General features: G+C 44.7%; 1 protein-coding gene across 1 annotated transcript; it reads right to left on the reverse strand.

The window, feature by feature from the left end:
- Positions 1-128: 128 nt before the first annotated feature.
- On the reverse strand, positions 129-11,665 carry UTP11 (UTP11 small subunit processome component). Its single transcript, XM_007453788.1, has 8 exons — positions 11,523-11,665; positions 5,950-6,011; positions 4,628-4,730; positions 4,006-4,119; positions 3,412-3,505; positions 3,185-3,315; positions 1,124-1,234; positions 129-394 (listed from the first exon to the last, which is right to left on the reverse strand). Exons 1-8 carry the CDS (start codon positions 11,583-11,585, stop codon positions 311-313), a joined length of 762 nt encoding a protein of 253 aa, XP_007453850.1. The 5' UTR covers positions 11,586-11,665; the 3' UTR covers positions 129-310.
- Between the last annotated feature and the right edge of the window lie 1,752 nt (positions 11,666-13,417).

A 13,417-nucleotide genomic window follows, 5' to 3' on the forward strand; every position in this document is an offset into this window, starting at 1 on the left:
TGGTCCAGTGACTGGGACCTGGCGCTTTCACTGCCTCGGGCCTGGGTTTGATCCCTGGTCAGGGACCTGGGATCTTTCAGCCTTCACGCAGCAGCCAAAAAACAAAAAAGACTGATTTCAACAATTCAACAACCCACAAACAATTTAGACGGGGGAAGTGGCTTTAACACTGTTCACATCAAATGTCAGATCTGTAATAAATTATGGTTATAAACAGGAAAACCAAGTCACTTAGACCAGTGGAATCTGAAGTTACTGGAAAAAAAAAACAAACTCTTCCACGTGGAATGACAGGCTTATCTTTAACACTTCAACGTTTTCGACGACTCTCAAATTTGTAGATAGCTGGGGAGTTGACTGTTTCTTTCTTCACCTTCACCTTCTGAGTTTTATCCTACAAAAGAGTAAAAAGTTACCAGTAAATAGTAGGAGAGGTCTGTGTAAAACAGCAAGTTTAATAAACTACCTATTAGAAAGTCCCTAATTCAGCCCGTCTCAATGTTCAAGAGAGACAAAGCCCTTTGTCCTAAGGCATCCCCGATGCGATGAGTCAAGTTCTCCCCGGGCATCTATAATGAGGCTGGCTGTGCAGAAGTTCTTGTGAAAATTGAGAAGAAAGGTACTTAAATCATTATCTTGTAGGGCTTCTTCTCTTACGGAACCCAAGTTGAGAAAGGCAGACCAAAATGATCTGCAAAGCTGAAAAACTTGACATTTAAAGGAATGATAATATGAAAGGGGCATCTTATATTCCTTAGCTCTTCTATTTAACTACACAATGTTGTCTATTTTTAAACACCAGTGAGTGACACGCACTGTTTTATTAACCTGTTTAAATGTTACAGATAGCTGCTCATAAGCTATAAAGTTCATATGCCACCCGATCCTACCCTTTGCTGTTCCAAAGCACTGACTAATAAGCAAGCCCCTTATTACCTTCTTAATCAAGGAACATTTCAACACTGTCAGAGTAACAGACACTGGCTCAAACCACTGTCCCTGAGGAGCAGACATTTTCACTGGGGTTGGTTTACACACAGCTGAAATCCAGTCTCAGTTTAGAACTTTACAAGGAAAAAAATAAAATAAAATAAAATGAAGGCCTAAGGCTCTCTCTCCTCACCAGAAGATCTTTGCGAGTCTGAATTTTCTGTGCAATAACAAACAATTTCTTCTCGCGCTCAATCCGCTGTGTCAGGCAGTTATACTGCTTTTGCCTCTCTTTCGCTATTTGCTGCAGAAGAAACACACATTTTCAGTAAAACAATTAACAGGATAAAAATGAGTAAGAAACTGTTTCTTAATCCACTTGGGCCCGAACGCATAAATGGTTTCATCAATTCCCTCCTTACCCCAGAATCAACGTAACAAGAGACTCTGAAGCTGGCCATTTTAGGAACACCACATTCCAGAGCTCCATGGAATCTTGGAGACTTGCCTATGGACACAAGGCTCACCTGGAGCAGAATCAGGACTGCGCCTCGAGTCTCACAGATCCCAGGAATCTTTCCACTACTACACTGAGCTGTCTGAGCGTCCCAGTTACCTAACGTGTAGGAATGAACCAGTGCTGGAAACCCTACACAATGAGTAGAGAAGGGCCACCGGGCAGTGTGCTGGTGTCAGAACTGTGGAACTCAGAGAGCAGAAGGACTCTGTCAGTGGAAGCTGACCTGAAAATTCTCACTGCTGATGACCCGTCAAAGACCAATGGTCCTTCAACGTGGGGGGATCACAGACCTCTGAGAAACTGATGAAAGCTTTGGATCCTTTCTTGACATAAATGTATATATGTATTTGTACAAATTCATACAAATGTATATACCCAGTCACACAAAATTTCAAGGTGGGAAGAAGGTGTTCATAGACTTCCTAAAGCCCATTCATGGATTGCTCACCCCCTCCAAGTTACAGACTAAAGATTCCCTTGCAAGCCACCCACCAGCAGACTCTTAATAAAAATAATTTTGCTTTAAACAAGACAGTCAAAAGAAACAACACTAGACAAAACGGGCAATCCAAACCTTCCCAACTTTTCAAAAGGTAAGATGGTGAACTATTCTACACAGGACTTTGGAACACCAATCTCTTTAGGAACTACTGCAATACTTGATTAGTGTCAGCGACACAGCTAATTGAAAATACAACTACATGACAAAGAGGGTTATCACTAGAACACCAGTCAGCCGGCTCCTCGGCTGGAAGTGTTATCTACACAGAGGGGAATATTACTGGGCCTTGGATTTAAACAATTCACCAATTCTAGCATAGTCTCACAGCAGTGGTTTCAGACAGCTTTTGTTTTCACTTTATTGCACAGACTGTTGATTTATGGGATTACCCAATATAATCAAACTAATTAGGGGTATTTATATTACTAAAGCAAGTTTAGCTGCCTCTGAGCTAGAGAAGCTGCTGTGAAATCAAACAAAGCTGATGCAGTGTAAATGATTCAAATCAAAACAGAACAGCTGTCTGCTTGAAACACATTGACAGCATTTTTTTAAATGAATCAGTCAGAAGTGAGAGTTCAACTCCAGAAGACTTGGAGAAAAAGCATGTCTTCTGCACAAACCCAGTTACAGTGATGGAAAGCACCGTAAGGACAAGTCATTACAAAATTTGGGGTACAAATGCAGAACATGAAAGACCTTTTGATATGCATATTCACTGTTAAAGGTTTAATATCAAAGTATACCAAATCCCTTCATCTTCAGTGTCCCCTCCTTTCTCTGCCTTTTAAAACTGTTGGCACCTGTTACAAGCATTGAAAGCACAAAGCCCAGGGTCAGAGGTAGGATTCAAATGCAGACCTAGGGAATTCTCTGGCTGTCCAATGGTTAGGACTCGGTGCTTTGCCGGGGCCCGGGTTCAATCCGTGGTCAGGAAACTAAGATCCCGCAAGCCTCGCAGCATGGCCAAAAAAACCCCCCAAAAAACAAAAACAAACGCAGACCTAAAGGCCAGAGAGTAAGCTCCTGACCACTATGCTACACGTCCTGTAATCTTAGAAACTAAGGAACCCTTCTCCACTTCCATTCCCATCACCAAATCCTCCTTCCACTTCTCTAAGAGAACTTAGTAAGTTTTCCAAAAATAATCATCTTAAATGCAGTAGGGAGAAAAAAAAAAAAGAACCTAGATTCCCATAAACTCAGACCTGAAGAAAAATGGAGAAAATTACCTTAAGTTGAGTCTGATTGTTAACTCCTTTCACTTTCTCCTTCTGCAAGGTCTCTATCGTAGGTCTGTTAAAGACTCTGTCGACTAGTTCTGGGGCTGTTCGCAGGTGAGTTGCAATATCAAACTGTTCGACTAAAAGTCAAGACAATCCTTAAGGCACTGTCTCTAACACCAAACAACACAGACCAATATGCTAGACTGTCCCAGAAACTTTCAAACATTTCATACCTTCCTTTTTGGTGTCAAAAAAAAACACATGCTTCTTCTGTTGCTTCCCCTGGAAATCCAGCAGATGGAGCTCTGATTTTAGTCTTTCAATTTTCTAGGATACAGAATATGGTCTCATTTTATATTGGGTTCTTCTAGGGTGTCAGAAATGAATTTGCACAAGTTTAGACCATTCCACATCATTATCACCAGCCAGCAAAGAACCTGCTTCATTCTTTTAAAAGAAAGGACCACTAACATTTATCAAGCACCAACCACATGTCAGGTAGGGGGCTAGCTAGGCACTACACAAAACTCATTTAAGGCTTACAACAATCCTATGAGATAGAAATGTGGAAACAGCCCCAGGGAAGTTAATTTGCCCATAATCATGGGGCTAATGAATGGCAGAGCCAGAGTTTAAACCTAAGTCTGTCTCAAACTTGACCTCTTTCCACTCCACCATGCTGACTATACTTTTAAACCATTATCATAATTAAGTGTACTTTAAGATTGGAAATGCCAGAAGAAATCAACTTACAACTCGAGATCAATGGATTTCTATTTCTCTTCTTAACCAACAAAAACATATCAGAATAGAGTTTTAGTTGTTACCTTAGCTTCTGCAACCCTTTTCATTTCTATATATTTGACATCCTGAGTTCTCATCAGTTTCAGCTGTTCTGGAGTTACTTCTTCCTTAGTCTCCTTAATAACATGAACTCCATCCTAAAATGCAAATTTAAAAGATACGTTTCCTATTAGATTAAAATCATTAATAAGTTGTTGGCATAGTTCGTGGCTGGAACAACGACAACCAAAGGCTACATACAACAGCAACACAATGCACCAGGCCCCCAAGACACACATTCAATTCAACACCTCCAATCACCCTCTCAGAATAGCTCCAGGCATCAGACAACTGCAAACTGCATGCTGCTCATGAAGGGGCAGCTTTGCCTTTTGCATAATGACCAGGAGCACCTGACCAACTGGAGAAGAGCTAAATAAAAGCCCAGGGTCCTAGCTATCCATCTCCTCCCTCATCCTTATTTTCCCTGTTGAGTTGGAGCTCAACACACCAACTGAGGGACTGCCCTGGCAGTCCAGTGGTTAAGACTCTGTGCTTCCACTGCGGGGGGGCATGGGTTCAATCCCTGGTTAGGGTACTAAGATCCCACATGCCATACGGCATTGCAGGGAAAAAAAAAACCCAACTGATCCATTAGGCACCCACCTGGAGTTTAACCCGAGTCATTTTATAGTAGAATTCATCTGGATTTTTTTCAAGAGCCTTCTTCCGGAGAGCTCTAAGGTATTTTTGCTTTTTCCGGTAGTCACTGAAAAGCAGGTTAAACAAGGTTCATAGCAAAAAAGAAAAAAACAACAACACAACAAGCAAACTTTACAAGCATCTAATGATACATACAAAATGAAACTCAAAAAAGCCAAAGGAGTGACTACATTCGACCCACACTCCAATGTCACACTCCAGTGTCAGATGTTGAGCTCATCTCTTTGTGGGTCCTCTCCTATCCCTGTTCTACCTGAAATTAACAGTCCCCATTTCACATAAGTTTTACTGCCATCTACATCATTACAGGGAGAGACCCAACAAAGCACAGATTACAACTCCTCAGACGGGGTTCTCATGCAAGCTTGGGCACCAAGTGACCAAATAAGATTCAGAAACTACACGTTGTAGTATAGCATAGTGACTAGAATCGTGGACTCTGGAGCCAGACTGTCTGGGTTCAAATCTTGGCTCCACCACTTCTGGCTGAGTAATCTTGGATAAGTTAGTTAACCACTCTGCATCCCAATTTAATCTGTGAAATGGGTGTGATAATAACAGCATCCCCAAAGATTGCTGGAATAAATGCATGTAAAAATGGTAACTCTCTTAGGACACTGCCTGGCCTAATAATAGCACGCAGTTATTATTATTTGCCTGAAAAACTCTGGGACCCAGAGCAATCCACTTAATCCATCACCAGCTGCTCCGGGGGCATAAAAAGGACCTCAGCTGACATGCGTGGCTAACACATAATTATAAAATGTTTTGTAAATAAAGTGCTAAAGAAGAAGAATAGGGATAATTGTTTTATAAAATGTTTTCGAAGTTCATTATCACCCACACTCAGTCCCATGAATCCATCTTTCACATGTCTTCATTCCACACCACACATGGTGATGTAAGAGACTCAACAACTGGAATGTTAGATTCTATCTTGAACTTCAAGAAAAGGGAGAGAAAAAGGATTCAGCTTTTAGCTCAAACACCAAGGCAGAAGCAAACCAAAGCCACTCTGAGAAAACGATCTGGAACAACATAATAAAAAAAATTCTCAATGCAACTACAGTTAAATAAATAACGCTCTGCCTAAACAGAGAGAGAAGTTTAGGGTCGCAGAAAAGTATCTGACAGGCTGCCAGAGCTTTGGCCACTTTATCAATGGCAGGAAATCATCCCCTGCTGGACACTCAGGCAATTCAGCTGTAGTACAGGGAGACTGTAAGCTTTTCTGGCAGCACCGCTCCCAGAAAGACTGTACTCACTCTGCACGAAGTTTGTAATCTTTCTTTTTCTCCAGCAGGCCCAGATGTTTTCGAAAGCTGGGCTAGAAGACAAAAGGAAAAAAAATGTGCTTAGTTTCCTCAGCAAACACATACCCGAATCAACAGGACACCTGACAGGAACAAGAATCTCTGGAGCGTTCAGTAAATCCATGTCCTGGCAGCCAATGTGCTATCCTGTTCCCTCCCCTCCCCCAACTGGGCACTGCCCAAGGATGAGAGGCCAATGCAGGCGCCAGAGAGGTCACAAGTACTGCCATAGTAGGCTTCTTGGCCTATTAAGGACAGAGAAAGGCAATAATGACTCGGCACTAAGAAAGCAGTTGCCTGTTGTACTAAAATTACTACAGACTTAATCCAAGGGTTTATAAAATACTATGAAGGGAAAACATAGTAACAGGGAAGCAACTGTGGTTAAGAGAGCTAAATTTAGAGTCTGAAGAACTGGGTTCAAATCCAAGCTTTACCTCTTAAAAATCTGTGACTCTGGGCATTTCACTTAACATCTCTGAGCTCCTGTTTCCTAGCTATAAAATAAGAACAATAAGACCTACTTCTCACAACTATCCTGAGGATTTAATGAGCCTCTGTAAGTGGTAGTTGCCCGCACACAGCCTGGCACATAGCAGGTGTCCAGCACATGTGTACTGTTATTATTCTAATTTCAGTACCAAGCATGAGAGAAAACCAAGTATGACAGAAAATACTTTCTCTGATACAGAACTTGGATAGCATGAAGGTCCAAGGTTTAAATCCTGGTATTTATTATCTTTCCACAAGCTGTCACTACTTGAGCACTTAACCTACGGCAAGGCCAGTGCTAGACACTTCTGCCTACATCATCATAATAGGCCACATTTATTAAGAATTACCGTTACATTTTGGGAAAATTTGAAAATATAAAATTAAAAGAAAGAAAAGAAAATCACTATAAAGAATTTGTATGGGGACTTCCTGGTGGCCCAGTGGTTAAGAATCCGCCTGCCGGGCTTCCCTAGTGGCGCAGTAGTTGAGAGTCCGCCTGCCAATGCAGGGAACACGGGTTCGTGCCCCGGTCTGGGAAGATCCCACATGCCACGGAGTGGCTAGGCCCGTGAGCCATGGCCACTGAGCCTGCGCGTCCGGAGCCTGTGCTTCGCAATGGGAGAGGCCACAACAGTGAGAGGCCGGGGTTAGTTCCTTTTCCCTAAAGTTAAAAGGTTGTTCCAGGGACTTCCCTGGTGGCACAGTGGTTAAGAATCCGCCTGCCAATGCAGGGGATCCCTGGTCCGAGAAGATCCCACATGCCGCAGAGCAAATAAGCTCATGCGCCACAACTACTGAGCCTGCGCTCTAGAGCCTGCAAGCCACAACTACTGAGCCCATGAGCCTAGAGCCTGTGCTCCGCAACAAGAGAATCCACCACAATGAGAAGCCCCCACGTCACAACGAAAAGTAGCCCTCACTCAACTGCAACTAGAGAAAGCCTGCACGCAGCAATGAAGACCCTACACTTCCAAATTTTTTTAAAATTAAAAGAATTTGTATGTACTTTTACTTTGCTTTGTAAAATCTAGGAGTTTTGACATTCCCAGAAGGTAAAAAAAAATTCCTGTTCTCTTGTTAGGATGAGTATGTAACATGAGTAAATAAAATTTTTATCAAGGTGAAAAAAAAAGAAATACTGTTACAAAGCAATCTGCTATGCTCCTTACACACAATGTCATTTATCCCCAAATAATCATGTAAAGTGGATAAAGCAGGCACTACTGTTACCCCAATTTTCCAAAAAGGGAATGAGGTTTAGAGAACAACTTGCCCAAGAACATAGAACTAGTAAGTGGCAAAGCTAGAACGAGACCTATTCTATCTGGGGCCACAGTCTGATCTTCCCCACCCTCCTACACTGCATCCTCTTCCACTTTGAATATTCTCGATGTTTGAGGCAGTACATAAACTTCTCTAATGTTTAAACTTGTATAAAAACTTGAGTGGAATTTTTTTAATTTATTTCTTTATTTACTTGTTGGATACATTGGGTCTTCGTCGCTACACGCAGGCTTTCTCTAGTTGCGGCGAGTGGGGGCTACTCTTCGTTGTGGCGCGTGGGCTTCTCATTGCAGTGGCTTCTCTTGTTGTGAAGCATGGGCTCTAGGTGCGTGGGCTTCAGTAGTTGTGGCACACAGGCTCAGTAGTTGTGGTTCGTGGGCTCTAGAGTGCAGGCTTCAGTAGTTGTGGCACACGGGCTTAGTTACTCCATGGCATGTGGGATCTTCCTGGACCAGGGCTCGAACCCATGTCCCCTGCCTTGGCAGGCGGATTCTTAACCACTGCACCACCAGGGAAGTCCTTGGGTGGGATTTTTAACAGTCTCCTCTCTCATCCTCTACCTTGAAGTGATGCAAGAAATAACTCAATATTTAAAATAATACCCAAGCCCTCTCTTGATCATTATTATTTTAATTATAGCATATAAAGAGAAGTTGACAGAGAATAGAGAAAGAAAACTCAAGGGTCAAAAGAGCAACAAAGTGGGCTTCCCTGGTGGCGCAGTGGTTGAGAGTCTGCCTGCCAATGCAGGGAACACGGGTTCGTGCCCCGGTCTGGGAAGATCCCACGTGCCGCGGAGCGGCTGGGCCCGTGAGCCATGGCCACTGAGCCTGCGCGTCCGGAGCCTGTGCTCCGCAACGGGAGAGGCCACAACTGTGAGAGGCCCACGTACCAAAAAAAAAAAAAGAGCAACAAAGTGAGGCAGAAATCTTGAAATTTGTCACGTCCACTTGAATGTACACCTGCCAGGAGGAAGCCTGGCATTGAATCTGAAATAGTTCACGTAATTACCCCCTCCATACCAAGTATCTTCCAGAGCTCCCCCAATGCCTCAGTGAGGACCTATAAGATAAAGTCCAAACTTTACCCAAATAGGCAGTGCTCTCGTCAATGTGTTTACCAACCTTTCCAGCATGGCCTCCTCCTCACCTCTCCCACAAAGACCCTCTATTCCCACTCAGACATGGCCATGTCATGCTCTTTGCCTCTGTCTTCTCTACGAATCCAAATCAACTACCCACAACAGTGCCTTTGGACACACTATTCAACCTCTTTAAGCATCAGGTTCCTCATTTGTATTGATACAAATGAGGATAACATCTGCCTCACAGGAATGCTGTAGGATTATACAAGATAATCCTTGTACGGCATGTTGGGCTATACCTAGCATACAGTCAGTGCTCAAAAAGTGACAGTTGGGCTTCCCTGGTGGTGCAGTGGTTGAGAGTCCGCCTGCCGATGCAGGGGACACAGGTTCGTGCCCCCGTCTGGGAGGATCCTGCATGCTGCGGAGCAGCTGGGCCCATGAACCATGGCCACTGAGCCTGCGCATCCGGAGCTTGTGCTCCACAACAGGAGTGGCCACAACAGTGACAGGCCTGCGTACCGCAAAAAAAAAAAAAAGTGACAGTTACGGGACTTGCCTCGTGGCACAGTGGTTAAGAATCCGCCTGCCAATGCAAGGGACGTGGATTTGAGCCCTGGTCCAGGAAGATCCTACGTGCCGCGGAGCAACTAAGCCCGTGAGCCACAACTACTGAGCCTGCGCTCTAGAGCCCGCGAGCCACAACTACTGAAGCCCGTGCGCCTAGAGCCCGTGCTCCGAAACAAGAGACGCCACCATAAAGAGAAGCCCACGCAATGCAATGAAGAGTAGCCCCCGCTCGCCGCAACTAGAGAAAGCCCACACTCAGCAACGAAGACCCAACACAGCCAAAAATAAATAAATAAAATAAAAATTTTTTTTTAAGTTGACAGTTATTATCATTGCCTTCCAAGTCCAACAAGTTTCACTGTGATGCTTTCTCTCATCATCTCTCTTTTTCCCACTCATGTTCCTTATTGAGCATTTCTGTTTGTTTGTTTTTTATTTATTTATTTATTTTTGGCTGCATTGGGTCTTTGTTGCTGGACGCGGGCTTTCTCTAGTTGCGGTGAGCAGGGCCTACTCTTCGTTGCGGTGTGCGGGCTCCTCATTGCGGTGGCTTCTCTTGTTGCAGAGCACAGGCTCTAGGCGCCCGGGCTTCAGGAGTTGTGGCTCGCGGGCTCTAGAGCACAGGCTCAGCAATTGTGGCACACGGGCTCAGCTGCTCCACGGCATGTGGGATCCTCCCGGACCAGGGCCCGAACCCATGTCCCCTGCACTGGCAGGCAGACTCCCAACCACTGCGCCACCAAGGAAGCCTGTTTGTTTTTTAATTTGGGGTTTTTTTTCCCCTTTCTTTTTTTTTTCCCCCCTCTCATTGGGCATTTTTTTATGCATCTCTTATAAAGTTGCTTCTTTATTCAACTTTTAGTAGCCTCTGGATTCAAAACACTTGGTCTGATCCCTGGCTTTGCTGATTGCCACCTATAGCTGTATGTCTTTGGGCAAATTACTTAACCTATCTGAGCCTCAGCTTCCCCATCTGCAAATGTAAGAAAATAATAGTACCTACTTCCACACACTCTTGAGAGATAAATGAGATAATAAGGGTAAAGCATTTTGCACTTTATCTGGCTCTGGCACACAGCAAGCACTTCTAGCTGTTACTATTTTTAGATAGATCCACACAGGGGTCCAAACAAGGTGGCAAATTATCGATACAATACTCCCAGCACACCACTGAGCATACAGCAAGTGCACAATAAATGTCTGATAAATGCTATCAAGCAGGAAGACTGAACTGTGGTTGGGAGGCCTTAGTTCCATCCCATCCATCAGTGACACAGCTTTAGACACATCCTTCTCTTTCTCTTCCCCATCTGTAAAATGAAATTGCACCAGACATCCCTAAGGGCCTTTCTGGATCAGATATTGTGTGATTCCTGAGAACAGAAGAATAAATTGATTCTGCATATATTAAATGAATTTCCACTCAACCTCTCCACACTGACACACCCTCCACAGAAGTCCTGCAATTGTTTATTCGGTCTGAATTTGGTGTTTGTGACTGGGCAAGTCAATTCTGTTCTCTGGACCTCAGTTTCCTCATCTGTATAATGGGGTTGGAAAACACCAACATTACATGTGAGATATACACAAAAAGCGTACGTGGCAGATCTCCATGGATCTCAAAGCCCAGGCATGATGTTGATAGCACATTAATTAACTCCAATCTCTTCGGGATCAGCCCGCATACACAGCGGACAGGGCTGAGCCTCTTTAGATGTGGATTCCAGTTCCAGCGGGGACACTTATTGGCTGTGTGAACTTTGACCTCAACTTCCCCAGAGAAGATCAGGCACTTTACACACAGTATCTCATTTAACTACTTCAATGAAACCTTGCAAGATAGCTTTGATTATCTCCCAGGAATAGGGACAGCTGTGCTCTCCTAGCTAGAACGACCACCCCCTCCTCCCCGAACCGCGAGGGTCCGCCCCAGCCACGCCTGCGTCGTCAGCATATATTTGCATATATTTACAAGCAACATCTCTGCACAGAAAAGGCCAGGACCCGCAGCTGGAGGGGTGGGCGGTAGGGCCGGGGCGAAAATAGCACATGGGGCCACCGGCCAGCGTTCGTGGGGCCCGTGCGGTCCTACCTGGCTTCGCTCTCTGTGTTCCCGCTGCCGCGACTTAGCCGCTTTCCGAAAAGCCGCCGCCATGTCTGCTCAGTCCTGGAAAAGCTCAGGAGACAACGCCGGTTCCGCGCCGCCTCGTCCACTGACCCTACCGGATATAGGCCAAGCCGCCAGAGGTTTAGAACCGCCCCCTTCCTTTCTTCAGCCTATCCAGCGCCTGCTTTCTCCGGAAATACGTCATCTAGCCAAAGGCGTCCACCCCAGGCTGCTTCTGGGAAGTGTAGTTCTCTAGGTCTAGCCTCGTGACTCTACAACAGCCAGTTCTTATTCGCCAGAGCCTGTACGGTGAGTGCGCCTTCGTGATCCGCTCCGTTGGCACCTGGGAGCACCGTGGCTGGCACTGTCCTTGGGCTGAGCTGAGCCGGGAGTGTGCGCATGTGTAGTCAACTACAGCTCTGCTCCGTTTGCCGTGTTTATGCGGTGTATTTGTATACACTGCTAGGTATAAGATAGGTAACTACTTTAGAACTGACTGTATAGCACAGGAAACTCTACTCAATGCTCTGTGGTGACCTAAATGGGAAGGAAATTCAAAAAAGAGGGGATATATTTATATGTATAGCTAATTCACCTTGCTGTATAGCAGAAACTAACACAATATTGTAAAGCAACTGTACTCCAATTAAAAATAATAATTTTTTTTTTTTTTAAAAAGCTAGGGGCCCTGTGAATTTTCTGGTGTACCCGAAAGAGCACTTTATAGAGAGACAAGCATCCTTAAAACCATGTCTGGCTCTGCCATGTACTGGCTGTGTGACTTTTGACAGGTCGCTTTGATACCGACCAGGGTTCCTGGCCTTCCCCAATCAATAGAAATTGACTAGAGGCCAGATAAGAAATTCAGGCAAGGCTTTTTGGGGCCCCTGCAGGTGCAGGAGGGAGCAAAAACAAGTAACAGGTTCCCTTGCTTGCTCCCGGAACAGTGGGCGTGGCAAGCTGGTTCCTTATATGGGGTGAGGGTAGGGGTGTGTCCAGGGGTCAGGCCAGAGGGGTGGCTTAGGTGTGTTCTGCCCACGCCTTTGTGGTGTTGAGTGCAGCGGGCATGCGCAGTACCCTGCTTTTGCTTCCGACACCTGTTTTTTGCTCCTGGCTCTTCACAAGTGGCAGCTGGGGTTTTTTTTTTGGTCTTTTTGTATCTTTTGGTCCAGAATTTGCCCCAATCGCACATGCACGCAGTTACTTGGCTTTAATGAGCATCATTTCTCTCATCCATAAAACAAGGATAATAACAGCACGCACTGCTCTCCTCATGGGGCCGTCAAGGGGCTCATAGTTGAACAGAGGAGTTATATCATGGCATTAGCTGTAAAGTTCTAAGTCCCTCACACCCTCAAGGTGTGGCTGACAGAATGAGTGTCAGGCAGTACAATGTAACGATTAGGACCGTAAACCATGGAGGTGTGTTTGATCCTAACTGTTACCAGCCAAGACAAAGTTAGCTTCACAGAACCTTAGTCTCCCATGTGAAAAATGGAGGTAAGAATACTATACCTACAGGATTGTTGTGAGGATTAAATGAAATAATATGTTTAAAGTCCTTAATACTGTGTTCACACATCTGCAAGTTCACTATCAATTAGAGCTATTATTGTTAGTATTACTAAACCTACCTGTAAGGATTGAGAAAGGGTTGAGCACAGCAGAACATTCCAGAGGCATTTGGCTTCTTTTCCACCACGTGAAGCTAAACTTCAGCAAGTTCTGTAACTGCACCCATTTCTCATGACAGTGCTCATCTCTCCAGCTGAGGACCTCTGGAGAAATCCTCTCCTCAGTCCCTAGAGGTGTGAATCCAGTAGGCCAGTGGGCATGTAAAAGCTGAAAGTAGCTGAGATCTGCTATGTGAAAAGTTTTTT

Source organism: Lipotes vexillifer, unplaced genomic scaffold (assembly GCF_000442215.2).
Source record: "Lipotes vexillifer unplaced genomic scaffold, Lipotes_vexillifer_v1.1 scaffold213, whole genome shotgun sequence".
Classification (NCBI taxonomy): Eukaryota; Metazoa; Chordata; class Mammalia; order Artiodactyla; family Lipotidae; genus Lipotes; species Lipotes vexillifer.